Genomic DNA, 21,877 nt, shown 5'->3' with positions numbered 1-21,877 from the left:
ATCAGGGAAACTATCCTTCTATTATACTTGAAACCTTGGAACTGATTAAGCCAGTTCCAAGTATATATGTATATATAAAGTATATATGTAGTAAAAAGAATAGGAGGCCAAGGATAGAAACTTATGGAGTGGGAGAAGGAAAAGGATCACTAAAGGAAGGAGCCTGGGATGGAGCTGTCAGATACAGGCCATCTAGGAAAGTAGTGTAATAAAAACCAACGGAAAGAGTGGGTTTCAAGGAGGGGTTGGTGAACAGCATCAACTTTCTGCAAGTTTGAAGTAGGGTAGTGACAAAAAGTGTTAATTGTGTGTAACAATATTGATTACTGGTGACCACAGAAAAGAAAATTCCAGTTGTGCATGTAGGGGCAAAACTCTAATTACAGAGACCAGAGGACTGAATGTGAGGGCAAGGAAGTAGATATGATGAGGATGAACTTCGTGTGAAGGTTAAGGAAAGGGGGAGGATGATAGTTGCTAAGGAAGATAGTGAAGGATTGAAAGGTTTTTTGTTTTGTTTTGCGTTTGCACATGATCAGTATTTTAAAACTGGAAGAGGCTTGTGATTCATTTATCTGCTGAGTAGGAAAACAGCTTAGTAGAGACAGAAAGAGTAAGGGTACCAGAGAAAAGATTATTAGTAGATCAAGGCCCTTTATTTAAGAGGTAGACTCCAGAGCACCAAGGAATGTATAAGTAATTAATGGTCCAACTGGAAATTTGTTTTTCAACTCTACAACTCAGCTAAAATGAATGTATACCTTAAAGATATCCAGTGAAGATAGACACTTTTATTTTTTGAGGATATTTGTTCCTCAATTAATTCCTGGAAATAATTTCTTTTATAATGCCCTACAATTTAAAAAGAAATGTATCAATATTTTAAACATTATTGGCAAAAGTGTGAGAACATCATCTATAAATTTTGCATCAACAGAATAGCTATTTTCATTTTTCCATTTTATCTGTTACTTTCTTAACCCTATACTGTTTATCCATTCCAGGAAGTTAATACAGATTTCTGAAAGCAAGTTATATAGTATGAGTTTACTCTATTTGGTATGCTATTTAAATGATACTACTTTTTCTTCTTTTTTCCTCCCAATAAGGATCAAGATTCCCTAAAGAAAAGCCAAGGTGTTGGTCCAATTAGAAAAGTTCTCCTCCTTAAGGAAGATCACGAAGGCCTTGGCATTTCAATTACAGTAAGAAGTAGTGCTTCCAGTATCATTTTCTGCAGTTATCTAGTATAATCATGCTTCTTTGTTGGACATCACTGGGGAACAGATATTCTGGATATATTTTTTAAATAATTAAAATTTATCCCCATGGGGATAAATGTTTGCTTTTGTGTAAATATTTTTTTAAGAAATAAATATTCCTAGCAACTATTAAGTGTACCTTTAGTAAGCATAGTTTAACATTTTTATTATGATTCACTTAATAGTTCTGTGCCATATACTGTGACGCCTCCAGGAGCCCTTGGAAATATATATGGCTGTTTTCTTCTATGTTAAATGGCTTCAGATTGTATTGTTCTCTCTCGGAGTATGTGTATCTTTCTCTTGCCTCATTTATTAGCTGTGAGATTTCACTGGCTCTTGGGTCTAAATGTTATATATTCTTTTTTTAAATTCGATGCCTTTAGGAGTCATTTTGTTGTCGTCTCAGTGCTTTAATGAATAAGGTGGCTTTAATTTTCATTTGGTAATACTTAGGCATTGAGCAAGTTCATTTGTTTTTTTAGTATTGCTTAATGTAGAAATGTTTCTTATAATAAAAAGCTCATCTAATCTATATTTCTTGAATACTTACCTTTTTTAATATGCTGCCTTCGAAGAGCATACATTTTAGCAGGACAAATAAGACACACACACACACACCCACACACACGCAACAATGATATAAGCTAGAGAGTGATAGGTACCAAATACTGCATTTTTTCAATTCTACATTGCATATATTTTCATATTTTAACTTCTCTGAAATTGAAATTTATCTTATAATCTTAAAATTATTTTTGTGGCACCTAAAATAATTGGTCTTGTCATTCGTAGTGATTTAGACTTGATAAAATGTAATGGTGCTATGGAGTACTAACACATAAGTTTTTTATAATTTAAGAATTTAGCCAATTTCTGTTCAATACTCTTTGATAATTTTTGCCATTACTTAAGTAGCAAATAAAAACTTACCCAGCATAAATAGAGACAGCATAGGTGTGTAATGAAATATATTTTTAAGAAAATATTTTATCTCTAGATTAATCGGTAACTGTACCTTACAAAGAATACTTTAATTTACTACCCTTTGTTGTTGTTGTTAGGGTGGGAAAGAACATGGTGTTCCAATCCTCATCTCTGAGATCCATCCGGGGCAACCTGCTGATAGATGTGGAGGGCTGCACGTTGGGGATGCTATTTTGGCAGTCAACGGAGTTAACCTAAGGGACACAAAGCATAAAGAAGCTGTAACCATTCTTTCTCAGCAGGTAAATTCCCTTCATATAATTAGAACTGGATCTATCAATTGGTTATGAATCTATTGAACACTGTATACTTCCCTACGAAGTTTCTAAAGTAGTAAAGTGTTTACACATAGTTCTTGTTTCCTTTGATTTAATGCTTTTATAGATGACATTCAGTCAGATTTACTGAAAATGGACCATTCCATTTTGTTTACTTCATAACTTTGAGCAAGTTACTTAAGTCCTCTGTCCCTCAGTGTCCTCACCTGTGTGGGAGGGATTGAAAGAAAGCTGTGAGGATTAAGTATGTTAATACATATAAAGTACTCAGAACAGGACCTGAGACTGAAAAAACATCCTTAATGCCTAGAACACTATATATAAGGTATTACAGAAAAGACAGTGCTAGAAGTAGACTGATTTTAGTCATGGAATATTAAAATTGAAATCACACATAGAAACTATCTAGCCCAACTCTCTTTCTTAAAATGAGTAAACTAAAGTTCTTAGAGATGAAAGAATTTACTCAAAGTTGCCGAGCAAATAAATTATAGAATTGAGATTCATATTCAGGAGTCATATTTGTCGTACAGTTATACTTAAAATGTTGTTTTATTTTGTTTATTTCTTTCAAGAATAGAGTTGAGGGAATTAGAGGCATTGGTAGTACATTGAGATGTTTCTTGGATTATCAGTGTGGTATGCCTCTGTAGAATTGAATCTCAGAGTTGAAAGTGAATATAGTTCATTGGTTCAATTCTATATGATGCATAAATCTTTGCAACATCACTACTTCAATAATTATATTACAGGGAAGACTTGCTGATATCAACCAGTCCATTCCATTGTTATACAGTACTGATTTTTAGAAAGCTTTTTCTCATATTAAGCCTGAAATCTGTGTCTCCATGACAGCTACTCACAGATCTAATTCTGTCATCTAAAACTTTGCTGAAGACCACTGCATCATCGGTCTCTTTCTGCAAAATGGTATTTTTAAAGCATTAGCTGACAAGAGAGATCTAAGAATGCTATGCTATTCTCTTAAGTTAGTGTTTTATCAATCCATCTTGACTGTCATCCAGTAGCAAAAGAGTGGGATAACTGGTGAAGGAGCTATCCATGGGCAGTCATAAGTTTTAAGGAAATGCTAACTAAGCACATATTAAAATTCTGAGGTATAACCTTAAACTGCTGGGAAAGAAGAGCACCAAAGAGACTAACTTAGTGAGTAGCAGTCAAAAATGGCGTGTTTTCTTTTGAGCAAAGGCAAGCCATAATTTTCAGAATTGCCAACACCACACTTATATGTAGTGGTTGGAGTCTCTTATTAAATGACAATTATAGCTTGGAATTTTTTCTTTTAACATAAAATGATCTGTAACTTTTTTTTTCGTTTTTGGAGCCAGGATCTCACTCTGTCACCCAGGCTGGAGCGCAGTGGCACAATCACAGATCACTGCAGCCTCAACCTCCCAGGCTCAAACAGATCCTCCGATCTCAGCCCCCCAAGTAGCCAAGACTACAGATGCCTGCCACCATGGCCAGCTAATTTTTTTTTTTTTTTTTTGTAGAGATGGGTTTTGCCATGTTGCCCAGGCTGGTCTCGAATTCCTGAGCTCAAGCGATCCACCTGCCTCAGCCTCCCAAAGTGCTGGGATTACAGGTGTAAGCCACTGTGCCTGGCATGATCTGTAACTTTTTACTTGAATGTTTCATTGTTAAAGAATGACAGTACAAATATTATAGTTAGTCTAGCATAATATAAAGATTAAGGACTTCAGAGTCAGACTTTTGTTTTTCTTTATTCTTGTTCATTATGTAGGGAAAGTTATCTGCTTTCTCCAGGACTCACTCAGCTTTCTCGTTCATGTAAAAGAGACTATAATAGGATTATTCTGAGGATTGAAGGCTATAATTTATAGTAAATATATAAATATAGTAATTACTATTAGTATGAGACAGAATACCTTGATTAACACTATGTCTATGTCTGGTACTCAGTGTAAGTTCTTACTCAAGACCTATTGAATAAGAAACAAAAAATCATTTTGTAGGAGTTTCTTGAATTAGTTAAGGAAAGATTTATATGATGTCCTTATGGCAGTGTACAAAAATCATTTTGTAGGGGTTTCTTGAATTAGTTAAGGAAAGGTTTGTATGATATCCTTATTTAATATCTGACTATTTAGATGTATTTGCTGAATTGCTGTGTGCAGTACAAAGTAGCAAATAACTTTAAAACTGAATACTTGTTCCAAAATTCTATGAATTTAATAATTAAGCATCCTCTTAAATTTTAGATCTATTAGCAAAAAGACTATGGTCAGTAGAAAGAGCTACTATAATGTTTAAAGGAACTGTAGAGAGGATTCACGAGGCTGATCTAGACATGATGGCCTCACTACCTCTTTAGATTCTAGAATTTTATTATTTATTTTCTGGAAATCAGCTATCTCTTAGATCTCTCTACCCCTAAGCCTTCCCACAAAGAATTTGGAAGTCCTTTTTAAATTACAATTACAATAACTTGACTTTCTCATTTTCATTTCCTGTTTTAGAGAGGAGAGATTGAATTTGAAGTAGTTTATGTGGCTCCTGAAGTGGATTCTGATGATGAAAACGTAGAGTATGAAGATGAGAGTGGACATCGTTACCGTTTGTACCTTGATGAGTTAGAAGGAGGTGGTAACCCTGGTGCTAGTTGCAAAGACCCAAGTGGGGAAATCAAAGTATTACAAGGTAAAAATCACTCTAAAAATTATTATTAACATATTCATTATTATTAAATGTTTAAAATGTGAAGGCCTCAAAATTTCTTCAGTAAAACTGTTTTGTGAGGAAATCAAAGGAATGAAGAGCTTTCCCTTGTTTATTGTTTTATTGTATACTATGCTAACAGTTTATTTACCATATATGTTCTTCTATACTCATCTTGGACTGTTAAGACAAGTACATTACCAGTTACTCTACTGCAAGTGATCCTTGAAAAATAAATAAAATTTTTTCTAGACTCTGAAACAAAGACCAACATACTATTTTGAGTAGATCTATCTTGTAGACTACATTGTTTCTGTCTTGAGGCAAATTCATCTCTCACAATGAATTTTAAGCTAATTATGAATAAGTATGAAGTATAGTGTCGCCTTATGATTGCTATTAGAATCAACTTATATTATCTTGGGGATGTTTGGTTTAGTTTCTTTGCTATCATTTACACATATTTTAAGGAAAAACTCTAGCACTTCCTTTTACATAGAGCAGTGGTCCTCAAATTGTGATCTGTGGATCTCTGAGGGTCTCTGAGATATTTTAGCAGAGTTCATGAGGTCAAAGCTTTTCATAATAATACTAAGACATCATTTGTCTTTTTTTGCTATGTTGATATTTGCACTGATGGTATCTGGTTGATGCAAAAGCAGTTGGGGTAAAACTGCTGGTGCCTTAGCACTAATCAAGGCAGTGTTGCTAATATTAGTAACTGTACTAGTAATCATTGTTTTCTTCCTTGCCATCCATTCATAGTAAAAGAAGAAGAAGAAGATACCAATTTTGCTTAAAAATATCTTTGATGAAATGGCAGTAACAGTTAATTTTTAAATATTGACCTTTGAGTACCTGTCTTTTTAATATTCTTTGTGATGAGATGGAAAGTATGCGTAAAGCACTTACTCTGCATACTGAACAAAGATGCTGGTTTCAAGGGAAAGTACATAAGTGACTGAACTAGCCATTTTTCTTCATGGAAGACAATTTTTACTTGAATGAATGACTAACAAAGTATGGGTTTTTGGACTATTTGGAAGCCATTTTCTTAAAAATGAACAAAGTCCATCACTTCAGGAAAGACAACTGATAATATTTATTGCCAGTGATAAAATGTGAGCTCTCAAGTGAAAGTTAGAACTTTGTAAAACATACGTTGATCACCATGAGCTTGACAGCTTCCTGACACTTAAGCTTTTCTGATGAGATTGATGATGATATTAATGAATGTGATTTTTTGATACAGTAAAGTGAAATGTGTCAACTTTTGGAATTGTTACATAACTTCATGGTCCAATATTTTTCAAATCACCAGTAAATGATGTTATAAAATTTTGCATGGGAAAAGATCCATTCAAAATGCAAGATAGGCAAATGGATTTTAATATAACAGAGTGTGAAAAGTTCACTGATAAGGTTTCAAATTCCACATTGTCAAATTTTTGTATAATATCAGAGAACAATACTGACAGTTATCTGAAAAGGCTATTAAAATACTTTCCATTTAGCAACTACATATCTGTATGAGGCTGAACTTTCTTCATATACTTGTAACAGATTGAATGGAAGCAGATATATGAAAACAGCTATCATCTATAAAGCCATTGAAGAGATTTGTAAAATTGTAAAATAATGCTACTCTTCTAACTAGAATTTTTTTGTTTGGAACATAGAGTTGTTTGTCATTAGAGAAATGTTATTTATATTAACATTCTGGATTTATTGTCATTTTTAACAAAGAAATGAATTTTTTTTTAGATTTTTCAGTTTTACTTACCAATATGGGAAACAGCAGTAGCTACAATCCACATAAACAGAAGCTTCTTGGAGTCCTCAATGCTTAGTATAAAGGCCTCCTGAGACCAAAATGTTGAACTCCTGGCATGGAGTTTTATGGTGAACTGATAAACTGTTGCACTTTTGATAAACTTGTGTGTTGTAAACTGTTTGCACAAAGATAGCAGTAGCAGTTATTGTTTTCACTGTGCATCTTGAGCAAAACTATTGTGGCAGTATGTCAAAACCTTACACTGTTGGGCTGCTCTCCATATGGTTTCATTGTATTTCACACTTTTTGTTGTTTTCTGTCGGGATTAGAAGGCCTGTCTCTTCCTTTTTTTGTAACTGAGGCTAGAAGTTTTCTCTGTCACTTATGCAAATTGCAGACACTTAAAATGTGACTCAAATAACTAAAAATTTGTGTGTATATATCTTTTAACTGACTCACTTAAAAAAAGTATCTATTGGTTATTGTTTCACACATGTCTATACTTTATAGATCTATATATCACCTAAATAGGTGATATAGTCAACACTTATTTATTTATAAGCCTATTATTTATTTTATAGATGATCAGAATTCATTTTAAATTTTAGCTGACATCATCTTGCCAACAAATTACATTTTAAGCAATTAACTAGTATATGCCTCAGTTAACTGAAGTTAATGTAATCTGAAAGCAACAATGAAAAATAAAAATATAATTCACAGTTCAGTAGATATTTATGTAAGTAGAATTGACTGAATTTTACAATTATATGTATTACTTCTAAGTCTTACAGACAGCTTGATGGTGGCTCATGCCTGTAATTCCAGCACTTTGGGAGGCCAAGGTAGGAGGATCGCTTGAGGCCAGGAGTTACCAACCTGGGCACCATAGTGAACCCTGTCTCTTCAAAAAGATTTTTAAAATATAGCCGGACATGGTGGCACATGCTTGTAGCTCCAGCTACTCAGGAGGCTGAGGTGGGAGGATTGCTTGAGCCTAGGAGGTCAAGGCAGCAGTGAGCTGTAATCATGCCACTGCAATCCAGCCTGGGCAATAGAGTGAGACCCTGTCTCAGAAAAAAAAAAAAAAAAAAAAGGGAAAGAAAACTTGATAGGAAACAATACAATTTTTACGTAAGCCCAATATAGTATTTTTAAATCTGTACAATATTTGATACCTGCCATAAGGGGGAAGAATTCCCCTGTTAGGAATTACTGATTTGATTAATATAAGGCATTATTTTTGCCTCAGATTACTAATGTTAATTACAGTGGGCATTCCTTTGTTTTTCACTCAATAAACTTATACAACTAACTTTTTTTTTTTTAATTTTTTTAATTGAGACAGAGTTTCACTCTGTCGCCCAGGCTGGAGTGCAGTGGTACGATCTCAGCTCACTGCAACCTCTGCTTCCTGGCTTCAAGTGATTCTCCGGCCTCAGTCTCCCAAATAGCTGGGATTACAGGCATGTGCCACCCTGCCCGGCTAATTTTTGTATTTTTAATAGAGACGGGGTTTCACCACATTGGCCAGGCTGGTCTCGAACCCCTAACCTCCGGTTATCTACCCACCTTGGCCTCTCAAAGTGCTGGGATTACAGGCGTGAGCCACTGCACCTGACCAAAACTAACTTTTTAAACCAGAAAGTATCTGCTTTATTTTTCTCCTTTCTTTCAGGATTTAATAAGAAGGCAGTAACTGACACACATGAAAATGGAGACCTGGGCACTGCAAGTGAAACTCCGCTAGATGACGGTGCTTCAAAATTAGATGATCTGCACACTCTGTATCATAAAAAATCTTATTAAATTGACCATATCTCCAGACAAGATTGTTAATCAGACTATTCTGAATTTGGGGCACTGGGGAAGATGGTGACAAAGACTACAAAATCAGGGGAGGCTGTTTCTTGCCTAAATGAAAGGCAGGTACCTCAGGGCTTCATGTGAACAATTCTAAATGCATAAAACACCCTGTTTTCTGTGGTAGACCATAATTAGCTATTGCATGTAAAGCAATTTTGATTTTCTTGAACTTGTAAGCACCAAAGCATGTGTTTCCCAAAAGGGTATTACTGGGCTCTTAAGTACCAAATGAAACCCTACTGTTTTACTTGGTTCCTTTTCCCTTTAGTAGGAGGACAGTGCTAACTGGAATTTTATAAGGAGTACCCTTTAAAATACAGAGAGTAAGTGAATTCATATTTTATATTCTAGAATGTTAACTGTGGTGTTTCAGAAGACAGAGCTTGACTCAATGAATTGTAGAAATATAGGCTTGACTTAATTTTTGTAACTGAAAGGCTTTAGACTTAAAAAAAATTTATTGTGCATCCTGAAATCTAAACCAATTATTAATGATCATTTATTGTAATGAGTTTGCATTTCAGCTTTATTCAATGCAGTACGAAATAGTTTTCTTTAAGCAGTCCTTAATCAATGCTGCACTAGAAATAGATTCTCAAAAGTTACTAAACATTTTACTTTTTTTGTTTTTTAAAAGAAATGCAGATGAGTGTAAAACATCTGTTCTCAATTATGTTGATCTGTGTGCACGGTACTGGAGCATTTACCCATTCATGTTGAGTCTCAAATGCTTGTTTTCTGGGGTCCACAAAAGACAGTTTTATACATTTTGAGTTGTTCATAAAGTTTGTCTTGTGATAGTCCTGGCACTTAAAGATAAATTTTTCTGGTAGTAAAAGTTCAGATTTATTACTATGTCATGAAACAGTACATTCAAATCAAACGGCAGTTTTCTTTCTAAGTAAATGATTTCCAATCATATAAAAGGTGGGCAAGATGAGATAAAGACATTTTGATACAGTAATTGTTTTGGTTGGGTTTTCATGTCAGTTTATGTTTGACTAAAGCTCTCTTCATATGCAGGTTTATAAATTTGTTAGGTCTCTTGTCCCATGATTAAACATGGAGTGCCTCTTCTCTGATTTAATATTCTGCGGGTCATTGTAACCTGCTAGGCAAAGTCAAAACATTGCATTAAAGAGGTGATAGTTTTGCTAATATCACTGTTTTAAAGGACGTACAGTTAAGGGACTATTAAGTGGGAGAAAGCCTACAAGGCTTTTAGAATATTATCAATATCTTCATTTCTGGTATTCAGATGTTATGTGATAAAACACATTTTTTTTTTTGTCTTTCCCAGATACACTATATATTTGTTCAAGGGTAAATCTATAAAATGTATATACTTTATTTTGTGGTTTTGCTATTTATAAATTTAATGTTTTAACTGTTGCTCATTTATGGTTTGTTTTGGGTGGTGGTGTTCATTTGTATATCACCATGTTAATTTGTAATAGAAGTGCACTTCATAGTGTATATTGTTACTGACATTAAAATACTTTATAGCATTGTCACTGAGCAAAAGCTAGTATTTAATTGTACAAATGAATAAGCAAGTTACATGTTATTGTTTGCTCTTGACAGGGTACGCCTCTTAAAAGAAAAAAAACAACTTGTTTTTTCCTTATGAATCCCCTATGCCAAACATATACCTTCCATGCATGACATGAGATCTGCAAACTGGATTTTAGCCACCATATTTATTTAGTCAAAAAAATTGTCCATTGTAGCAGACCCGAAAACCTTTTTCCTGTGACATGAAACCATGTTATTCTTATCTTCTTAAAACACAGCCTTGAATGGAATGGCCATGGTATTTTCTTCAGAGAACATCCTTTATCTGCTATGACTGAATCCTTAGGAAATGTAAGCTATAACCCTTTGATTTTCAAGAACTACCAAATAAGTGTATGAAGAGGTGGTTTTTTAAAACTTCAAGTTGGAATTTTTATGAGGTCACTGTGTAATTTGAAGAATTGTGTGAGATTGTCATGATATAAATTCCTTTTAAGGACTGATAAATAGAATGAAAAGTTTCCAGGTAGTTTAAAACTCCACAGGTCAGTTTCCTTTTCATTCCTGCTTCACTGTGGTTTGTAAGCCTACGGGAGAGCACCATTGCTCAGATGCTACTGTGAGCTTCCTGTCCGGTGTTAGAAAGTAACTAGTTAAAAGTTCATTTTAGAATGTATGGTTTTTGGGGATGAACTAAGAATTAGTTATTAGTTCCAAAGGACTGAGAACCAATTTTAATATTTTCACATTTATAGGAAAGAAATTCATATGTCCCTGAAACTTCTAGGACAAAACCAAACAAGTAAGGAGGGAACTGTTGCAAAGCCATTTCATCGAGAAAGGGACAGAAGGAGAAATACACACATGTATACACAAACAGAATGGTTGAGAAAACATTTTAATAGAATGTGAGGGTTGTATGTGTGCATGTATATATTTACACTTAACCTCTAAAATTCTCTTCTACAGTATCTCTGTTATGAATACGATGGAAAAGCAACATTTTGGTGGTGAGACTATTGTTAAAATAAATTTGAGAAAGATGAAAATTTTGTGAGTCTTGACAATTACAAGTCAACAGCTATGGAAAGTTAGCACAACTTGTCTGTGGTGCTGTTTTTTCCCCACCGCAGTGGACTTATGCTGTTTTCATGTTTAGAAACAAGGTTTCATGTGATTCATGTGTAAGATGCACAGTATTTGACATCCTGATTATGTAATCCCTATTCCATCTATCCAGTCTTACACTTATGGTTGGCCTCAAATCTATTGCATTTATGATAATGTAGTATATCTAGTTGAGTTTAATATTTTTTTATTAGCCTGTAAATAAAGATGGCATCTTCTACATTAAAATAATATTGATCTCATTTTTTTAAATAAACATTTTGTTTCCTTGACATTAAATATTTTGGCTTGTTACTTATTTCTAGTAGTTCTATTTGTACCAACATGTCATAAAGTCTGTGCAAAGGACTTGGCTTAATTTTGTGTTATAAATATTGCCAGCTGTTGTTATCTATGAGGAAAACATTGATAAAAGTTACAAAATCAATCCTGTTTTTAAGATACTATTTAAAAGGATATTCTTCTATTTTGACATCTAAGTATATATAATTTAGAAGTTCCTAAGTTATATGTAAAATAATTTTTGGAAAATAATTGTAAATGAATTACTTGAGTTATGAACATTTAGAAATGTTATGAACATTAGAAATACATTTTTGTCACTAACTAACCTTGACTTAGTGCTAATACATATATGCTTTCCATGTGTTGATTTAAGCTCCCAATTCACCAAGTGATTTGAAAAGAAGTCTTTTCCCCAGAATACAACCCCATAGGATATTGGTCAATTTATGAATTTTTTTTTGGTCAGTTTATGAAATTTTAAAGAGAACTTGCATTTTCATTGTTAATCAGTATTTTATTTTAGGTGGGTTTATAACTGTAACCTTTAAAAAAACACTTTAAAAGTATTGCAAATTACTGTGCGCTGTTGGTGCTGAATATTTGTTTAATAATGAACCTTTTTCAGGTGTGTTTTGAGAGCTATAACCACCATGGCAGCAGCCATGAGAATGCATCTGTCAGTTCTCGTGCAGGAGGGAGCATAGCTTACTGAAGGCCCAGCTGCTGTGGTCTGAAATCCATCCCTGTGTACATGGTGAGGCTATGCTTATCCATGCTGCTGCCAGTCAATGACTGATTATGACAGGGATATTGTATGATGACTCCTCAGCTTCAGCTGGAGCACTCCATGATGGTCTTGCCAGACTCCCTTAGGATTACATTGTAGTCCAAGTTGCTTTCACGCAACCTTCCTTCCTCCTTTCATTCACCTTGGGTCTTAACTCCATTGTGATCTCATTGCCTTCCAGCCTCCCATCAACTCCAGCTCCCTACCTATTTTTCCTCACTGGCATTGCCCTTAATAAATTTGTTGCACAGCAGATCCCTTTTTGGTGTTGGCGTCTGCTTCTTAGAGAGGCTAGACTAACACAAGTGACCATGAGTGAGATTTGAGGAAACAGGTAATAAGATGAGCATTAGGAACCCACCCAAAGGGTAAAGACAATGACATCTGGTTGGTAAGTATGGTTTATCTAGTCCTTGGCACAAAAGCATGGCTCAGTGGCTATTTCACAAATGGTGTGCACAAAAGAGTTAACAGAACAGGCCTGAACCTGTTGTCTTTAGGTCTGCTTGCAAGGTTGGACCTTGGCTAGCGTCCAGCAACTTGGATATCAGGAGTATTCCCATTATCCCCTTGCTGGTAAGTGTGGTTTACTGTGCCTGAAATGTTTGTACAAACAATAGGATTTTTGTTGAACACTTACTTTCCTCTGGGAATCTAGAATTTTGGTACATGCTAGGCAGAGGGTACCTACACTGACTTCCCTAAACCCTTGACTCCTAGGTTCAGTCAGGCAAGCTTCCTAGGTGGACAACACTTGATGTATTGTTACACGTTATTGCTAGAGGAATTAAGCATGTCCTGTGTGACTCCAATGGGGAATGAATCTTGGAGCTTGTACCTGATTGATTTTCTTGGGACTTTGCCCATATGCCTTTTCCCTTTCCTCATTTTGCTTTGTATTCTCTGTAATAAATCATAATTGTGAATAAAACTTTTTGCTTAGTCTGATGAGTCCTAGCAAACCACTCAACTTGGGGAGAGTTTTGGAGACTCGGGACACAGATAGTAGCTTATGGAGAGGGGAACTCTCCAGGAGGGTCAGTGATGCAGACATTTGAAAAATGTGGGGAGAACAACATCTACAAGAATAGCAGAGTTGGCCGGTTACAGCAGGATTGTATTGATGACCTACAGAAATGGATGGGGTGGGGCAGTTCCCAAGGAGGCCTTACCTCCTACAATGGAGGGATTGAAACAGCTGAGCTTCAGGCTGAACACCTAAGTGTTAAGAGTTGCTGAGTTTCAGACGCTTGAATGTTCAGCCAAACCTCTTCTATTTTGTGAAAGTCAAGGCCCTGGTGAGGAAAACCTAGAACCATGGGGAGATCTGGATGGATGCACCTGAGAGACTTTGCAGTCTCCACTGGACCGTTGGTCTTAAGAAGAAGCCCACGCTTCTCTAATAAGACCTTGTACCTTGTCTATGCTCCAAGATGTTACAGAGGCTGCTACTAACCACATCCCTAAGGCAATACCTGCCCCTACCTAGTCTGCTGCCAGGCCTGTAACTAGGGCTAAATCCTAGTAAAGCCAGGATGGGAGATTGCTGGGCCTGATAAAGGAGAAAAGAAACTACACAAAAAGTGTAAGAATTAGCTAGCATATTCTGGCAAAAGCCAAAGGTGTACTCCTAGAACTGAATTTTATATTTTTTATTATTTTTTTTTTTGAGACGGAGTTTCACCCTTGTCGCCCAGGCTGGAGTGCAATGGTGCAATCTTGGCTCACTGCAACTTCCATCTCCTGGGTTCAAGTGATTCTTCTGCCTCAGCCTCACAAGTAGTTGGGATTACAGGTGTATGCCACCACGCCCGGCTAATTTTTGTATTTTTAGTAGAGACAGGGTTTCACCATGTTGGCCAGGCTGGTCTTGAACTTTCTGACCTCAGGTGATCCAGCCGCCTCCCAAAGTGCTGGGATTACAGGCATGAGCCACTGTGCCCAGTCTAGAATTGACTTTTGAGAGTGCTTGATCAGGGTGTAAACTCATTAAAAGAAAGAACCGAAATTGGAAAACATTTGATTTAAATTGGAAAAAATCCAGCAATATGTTGTTTAAAAGGAACATACCTAAAACATAAGGACATAAAAAATTTGAAAGTGAAATCAGAAAGAATATACACTGGGCATATTTTCTCCAAAAGAACATGGATACAGTTATATTTTTTAAAAACAGACTTTAGGAAAAAAATCATTAGAGATAAAGGTTACTTAAATTCTTAAAGAATCAATTTACTACAATGTTAAATCTATCATCATAGTGGGAGATTGCAACAAAACTTTCAGGGAAATTAGGAAAGAAGGAAGATTTGAACAACAAGCTTGATTTGAAGTTTTAAGAGGGCATTTGGTTGTAAAAGAAATACCTCTGGCGTGTAAGTAAGAAGATAAAAAGTGAGCAAAAAACAGATTTTTCAAAAGAAAACATACAAGTGGATGATAAACATGAAAAAAATGTTCAACATCACTAATCAGAGAAATGCAAATTAAAACTACAATGAGATGCCATCTTACACCAATCAGAATGGCCATTATTAAAAAGTCAAGAAACAGATGTTGGGGAGGCTACAGAGTAAAGGGAGCACTTACACTGTTGGTGGGAATGTAAATTAGTAAAACCTTTACGGAAAACAGTATAGAGATTTCTCAAAGAACTAAAAATAGAACTACCATTTGATCCAGCAATCCCACTACTGGGCATATACCCAAAGAAAGAAAGAAATTATATTGAAAAGATACTGGCACTCACATGTTTATCACAGCACTATTCACAATAGCAAAGATGTGTATGGAATCAACCTAAGTGTCCATCAGTGGATGACTGGCTAAAGAAAATGTGGTAAATATATACCATTGAATACTATTCAGCCATGAAAAAAAAGAATGAAATCATGTCTTGCAGCAACATGGATGGAACTGAAGACCATTATCCTAAGTGAACTAACTCAGAAACAAAGTTTAATACCACATGTTCTAAGTGGGAGCTAAATAAAGGGTACACATGGACATATATAGAGTGGAATAATAGACGTTGGAGGCTTCAGAAGATAGGAGTGTGGGAGTTGGGTGAGGGTTGAAAAATTACCTATTGGGTATAATGTTCAGTATTCAGGTGATGGTTACACTAAAAGCCCAAACTCCACCACTATGCAATATATGCATGTACAAAACCTGCACTTCTACCCCCTAAACCTATAAAAATAAAAATATATTTTAAAAAAGGAAGATAGGTAATGGACTATAACAAGGAAAATTAGATAAAATATAGGCCGACACTAAAACTTGGAGTCTATGCGTTGGAAAGGTAGAATTTGCAATTTGGTAAATTGCCAGCAGGGGGCAGCAGATTCCAGATGCATTATTAATTTCACTTTTATTAGCGGTGTAAGGCTTTTTGAAACTCATCAAATAAAATACTCCTGTGAAGATCAATAAATTGAAGGCTGATTTTTCTAGGGTCACACAGCTAGTTAAGTGTCTGAGCCAAGACTCAAATCCCTCTCTTAATTCTACTTTAATAGGCCACAAAGAAGGAAAGGAGAAATATAGATAAAATTGTCAGCTTTCAGTCTTCCTATTCCAACAATTATTTTTATTTTTTCCATGCTTGCCAACTGCAGTAGAATTTTTTAAAATTTTTCTTAAAAGGTGCAAGGTTTGATGGACCTTTGGCTTGATACAGTTTTGATTTCTAAAAATGATGATTGTGCTGGGTTTGAATTTCACAAGAAACTGTTTGGCTGTAGTGGAGTGACTACAGAATGAGAGAACTCCTAGAGTTACATAGTAGAATTCTAGATCGACAAGACTATAGCATTCCCCTGCCCCCAACAAATACTTACGGAATAAGTTATTTCTTGCTTGTGTGCATACTGTCCCCATATTCTTTAGGAAGCAATACTGCAACAAGGATATTTGTGTCCTTTGTGACATTTGAGGATGTGTCATGCTTGCTAGGTGCCCTCTACTGTCATGTTCACCATGGTCGAGGGCATTTTTAACCTCTGCCTAAGGCAGTAATAAATGGGTTGTTGGCTTCTGAAACAGTAGAAGTAACTACAAAAAAAAACCCCTGATTTTTCAGAGGAAAAAGGCAAACTGCTGACTAAACTAGTCATGAAAAAAGGGAGTAAATGCAAATATACAAAACAAGAAATAAGAGAGAAACACCCATAAAAGAGAAAACTAAAAGGATAATAAGGGACTACTTTGTTCAATTCTATAGGAATAAATTTGAAAACTTTTCTAGGAAAATGTAATGTACCAAAACTGTTCCCAAGGAAGTTTTAAAATCTAAACAAACCAATTTCCACAAGAAAAATAGAAGAAATTGTCAAAGTGCTCTCCCCACAAATTACCAAAATACATGATTTCACAGGGCAATGCTACTAAACGTTTAAACAACAGCTAATTCTAATGCCTAGCAAGAGAACCAAAAAAGGGAAGAAAAATTCTAAATTGTTTCTGTCAAGCTAATAATATCTGATCAAGATTGCCACAAAGAAAGAAAAGCCCTGATTCACAAAAGATTTTTTTTTTTTTGCAACTGAGTCTCGCTCTGTTGCCAGGCTGGAGTGCAGTGACTTGATCTCGGCTCACTGCAACCTCCGCCTCCCTAGTTCAAGCGATTCTCCTGCCTCAGCCTGCCGAGTAGCTGAGGCTACAGGCACAGGCCACCATGCCCGGCTAATTTTTATATTTTTAATAGAGACAGGGTTTCACCATGTTGGCCAGGACAGTCTCGATCTCTTGACCTCATGATCTGCCAGCCTCAGCCTCCCAAAGTGCTGGGATTACAGGTGTGAGCCACTGTGCCTGGCCCACAAATGAATATTAATGTAAAAATCCTAAGTAAAATCCTGTCCATGCAAATTTAATACAGTAATGGATTCATATACTATAACCAGATGTTTAACATTAGGACATCTAATTATGTAATTAATCATCTGACTGGCTCTAGGGAGGAGTCCTATGGAGGAAAATCATATTTTCCATAGATGCTGAAAAGGCTTTGGTCAAAATTAAGCACATTCCTTGTGAGGGGAAAAAAAAGGAATAAATAGATGCTTTCTTAACATAATAAGGTTTACCTCAACATAACAAATCTACCTCTGCCTAAAAGCCAGCATCATGCTAAGGTGGGAGCTACTAGAAGTATTTAATATGGTACTGGAAGTATTGCCAATAGAATTAAATGTACACATAAATACTGGAAAGGAGATAGCACTAGCACTATTTGCAAACGTGATCAAATTCCAGAAAAACCTAAGAAAATCAACTAAAAGCTACTAGGAATAATAAGGACATTTAGTAAAGGAGCAGTGTACAAATTAGTCGTAGAAATTAAACAGGAAGACTGCATATAATAGCTAACACCTCGTGGCACTTATCATGGGTCAGACACTGTTGTAAGGGTTTTATGTATATTAATCCTTGTAATCTTCACCACAACCCTGTAAGGTATATACCATTATTATCTCCATTTAGAAACAACGAAATGGAGTCATAGAAAGTAAATCCTTCTTGGTCACAACTAAGGCAGAATTTGAGCCCAAGCAGCCTAAGCCCCAGAATCCATGCTTTTTACCACTAGGCCATACTGGTTCTTGATACATAAAAGAGAAGGTGGGGACAATTTACAATGGCAGCAACAACAAAAAACACCTAAGTATAAATTAAACAAAAAATGTGCAGTACTTATGTGGGCACCCTTTAAAATCCCCTGAAAGGATGCAAAAGGGGCTTGAACAAATGGAAAGGGATACTATGTTTTGTGTACTTATATAACTGACTAAAAACTACATTAGAAAAAGAATGAATGGGAAATAAGGCATACGAAAATTCCAAGAGATCACTCTTTGAAGAAAGACAACAGGTAATTAGAAGGGCTTAGGATATTAAGGGAGAATTCTTTATACTTGGGAGAGATTTGAGGAAGTTTAAAGGCTGAGGGGGAGACCTCCAATGAAAGGGAGAAGAAGATAAAGGAAAAAGGGATAATAGGAGCAAAGAGATAACGGGAAGGCAGTGGGATTTAAGATCACAGGTGAAGGTTTATAACACTTTTTCCATTGACACAGGAAGGAAGGAGGAAAGGAATGAAGTGGATACAGGTTTTGTGAGAAGAGGAATCAGCAGGAAGTTAGTTCTGATTTTAATGGCTTTTACTTTTAGGTGAAGGAAGTGGCAAGATCAGAGTAAGGGAGAGTGTGAAAAGTGGCACTGCTTTGGAATAATTGCTGAGGGGTATGGAAAAAGGAATCAAAGATAAATAAAAGCGTTGAGGAGTGATGGGCCCCCAGTAAATTGGAAACCGAGCTTTTGTAACAGCCACAGTGTGAATAGTTTTGCAATGTTCCCCTGCTGCTGTGATGAAGATGGAGAGATGGTATTCTCAAGGCGAATTATGTTGTTGGGGTCTCATGGTTTGGGGTTCCTGGAAAGAAAACGGAGTGAAAATGCTGAGACAAAACAGTTCAGTGATGGATAGGCAAGGAAATGCAACCTAAAAGGATTAACAACCAGAGGAAAATGATGGGATCTAGGGGTTTGGTATCTAAATGAGATCAGTGACTAGGTGGAAAGCTGAAGAACTCAGGGGATTTTGGGCTGAGAGAGAATTGCTGGAGATTAGGTTTACAGTGCTAGGGTTCTTGCTGATGACAAGAATGTGGACATGTGTGGGAGTGGTTTAAATGGAAAGGAGGTTACTAGAGTGGAAGTCAAGAAACCATAAAAATGACCATGTTGGGCACTTCTTTCTCTAGCATGATTACAAAGGAGGAATGAAGAAGACCTAGAATTAGGTGAACGTCCTCAATGAATGGAAAAAAGTGGCCTGGAAGATATTAGGTGTCACAGCAAAAAGAAAAAGATGGTAGAGCTAGGTGAGAAAAAAAGGGAGAGCTTTGAATGGCAGTGAAAAAGTAAAAAAGGATGTGGAAGTGGTCTGTTGGGAGGAGGGTGTGTGCCACAGTTAAGTGCATTGGTTGGGAGGACAGGCAGCCTCCACTTGAAAAAATAAAAAGGACTCTAAGGCAAATGGTGTTGGATGACTTCAGATTGGGCAGAGAGAAAACGAGCTAATATTGATTGATCATCTAATGTATACAAAACACTATAATATAGTCTGCACAACAGCCCTTTTATAATAATTTCCACTCTGGGAATAAAGAAGTAGATTTAGAAAGCACCAGTAATATGCTTGCAATCACATAGTTACAAAGACTAAATCTCCAGTTAAACCGAAGTTCTATATGGTTCTAAACCTGTGCTATTTTCTTTTTTTTTAAAACAAAACAAAACAAAACAAAACAACAACAACAAAAACATGGTCTTGCTCTGTTGCCCAGGCTGGAGTGCAGTGGTGTGATCTTGGCTTACTGCAACCTCCACCTTCTGGGTTCAAGTGATCCTCCCGCCTCCCCAGTAACTAGGACTACAGGCTTGCACCACTACAACTGGCTAATTTAATTTTTTTGGTAGAGAGGAGGTCTCACTACATTGCCCAGGTTGGCCCCGAACTCCTGGGCTCAAGCTATCAACCTGCCTCAGAGTCTTAAAGTGCTGGGATATGTAAGACACCGTGCCTGGCCTGCTATTTTAATAAATATGCTTTCTTGTACCTGTTGGGGAGGCATCATTCCAGCAGGATGGCAGAATAAAGAAGAAGAAAACCTGTCTATTATGAATTCCTAGGAATGTCAGATCGAATAAATCAGAATTCTTCACAAGGCCTAGCTAAGCTCTTAAGAAATAAAGGGAAGCCGGGCGCGGTGGCTCATGCCTGTAATCCCAGCACTTTGGGAGGCCAAGGCAGGCGGATCACGAGGCCAGGAGATTGAGACCATCCTAACACGGTGAAACCCCATCTCTACTAAAAATACAAAAAATTAGCTGGGCGTCATGGTGGGCGCCTGTAGTCCTAGCTACTCGGGAGGCTGAGGCAGCAGAACGGCGTGAACCTGGGAGGCGGAGCTTGCAGTGAGCTGAGACACTGCCACTGCAGTCCAGCCTGGGTGACAGAGCCAGACTCCGTCTAAAAAAATAATAAATAAATAAATAAATAAATGGAAATACTCAGGTATCAGAATCAAAGATAGGATGAGAAGCTCTAATGAGCATCCAATAGGATTTCCAGGAGAAAATAAACAACCAAAAAAGAGGGCTGATCATTTTCATAGTTGATAAATCCTAAGATTCAAGAGGCACAAGTCCTGAGCAATGTGAACAGAAACAAATTCATAGCTCAATACATAGTAGTAAAATTGCAGAATACCAAAGACAAAATAAAAATCTTTAAAGCCTCTAGGGGAATTTATCCCAGAACAAGGAGAGGCTGGGAGCGAGATCAGTGGGAGACGGGGCATCTGTAGTGGGATGTGAACACAGCAGTGTGGGTGGGTGTGCAATGTGGCATGGGGTGACTGCATCGGCTGTGTTTTGGGCAGGAAATACTTGCAGGTTGGGGTGAGTGTTTGTATTTACCCTAGCTTCTCATTGGAGGGTTTCAACTGCTCTCAGATCTGGGGGAGAGACTAGGCATACTCTCTTTCAACTCAAGAAAGTACAGGGTAACACTGCTCTCAGAACCTCAGTAACTATTTGGTACGTGCATGAATGCAAGATAAGCGTTTTAGGAATAGTGAGGTCAACCTGGTGGCCACATTTGGACTGCTGTGACTGGTCAGAGTGAGGAAAGGCCTCGTAGCTATTCATGGTATATACACTTGTGCCTATGTGATTTCATGTTAAGAATCCAAAGCAGTATAAAATAAACACAAAACAATCTCTCACATCCTTTCTATTTTCTAGGCTGATTATAAATGTTAATGAAAATTTAAATAACAATAATAAAACCCAGAGCAAAGCTTCAGGAGCCTGTATAAGTGTAGTCTTGCTTGTCATAGCAAATGTGTTTCAACCACAAACGTAAGAAGTGGCAGAATACAATCTTTGCCTCCCAGTAGGATTTGATAACATAAATCATACAATTAGAATTGTCTCATTCACACCTTATCATATATGTGCTGATATTGCAAAACACCAAAAAAGAAAGACGTAATATTTTTCTGCCCTTATCCTCTAGTTTAGGTTTAGCTGTGTAGGGTTTATCAGACCTTTCCACTCACCCAACCTGTTCTACAGAGTTTACCCTGAGGAAGTGATGATCCAAAAAAAAAAGTCCTGTTCTCCCACTGGTCATGATTAGATCACTAGTGCCGCAGAAGAACCGTGATAGATGAACACAGCTCTATTGTAAAGAAGGGCTGTAGATCTAAGCCTATATTTATGG

At 36.5% G+C, this 21,877-nt stretch overlaps 1 protein-coding gene across 2 annotated transcripts in view; it reads left to right on the top strand.

Moving 5' to 3' along the window:
• The window catches only part of GOPC (golgi associated PDZ and coiled-coil motif containing), a 42,730-nt gene extending 30,941 nt beyond the window's left edge, over window positions 1-11,789 (top strand). For both annotated transcript variants that reach the window (XM_054490691.2, XM_054490690.2), the window contains 4 exons: window positions 1,110-1,205; window positions 2,327-2,491; window positions 5,029-5,209; window positions 8,680-11,789. In XM_054490691.2, the coding sequence (XP_054346666.1) occupies window positions 1,110-1,205; window positions 2,327-2,491; window positions 5,029-5,209; window positions 8,680-8,810 (573 nt within the window). In that variant the 3' untranslated portion in view covers window positions 8,811-11,789. The remainder of the gene's footprint in view (window positions 1-1,109; window positions 1,206-2,326; window positions 2,492-5,028; window positions 5,210-8,679) is intronic.
• The last annotated feature ends 10,088 nt before the right edge of the window (window positions 11,790-21,877 follow it).

This window comes from Pongo pygmaeus, chromosome 5, assembly GCF_028885625.2.
Source record: "Pongo pygmaeus isolate AG05252 chromosome 5, NHGRI_mPonPyg2-v2.0_pri, whole genome shotgun sequence".
NCBI classification, from domain to species: domain Eukaryota; kingdom Metazoa; phylum Chordata; class Mammalia; order Primates; family Hominidae; genus Pongo; species Pongo pygmaeus.
This window is presented reverse-complemented; position numbering and strand designations above follow the sequence as displayed.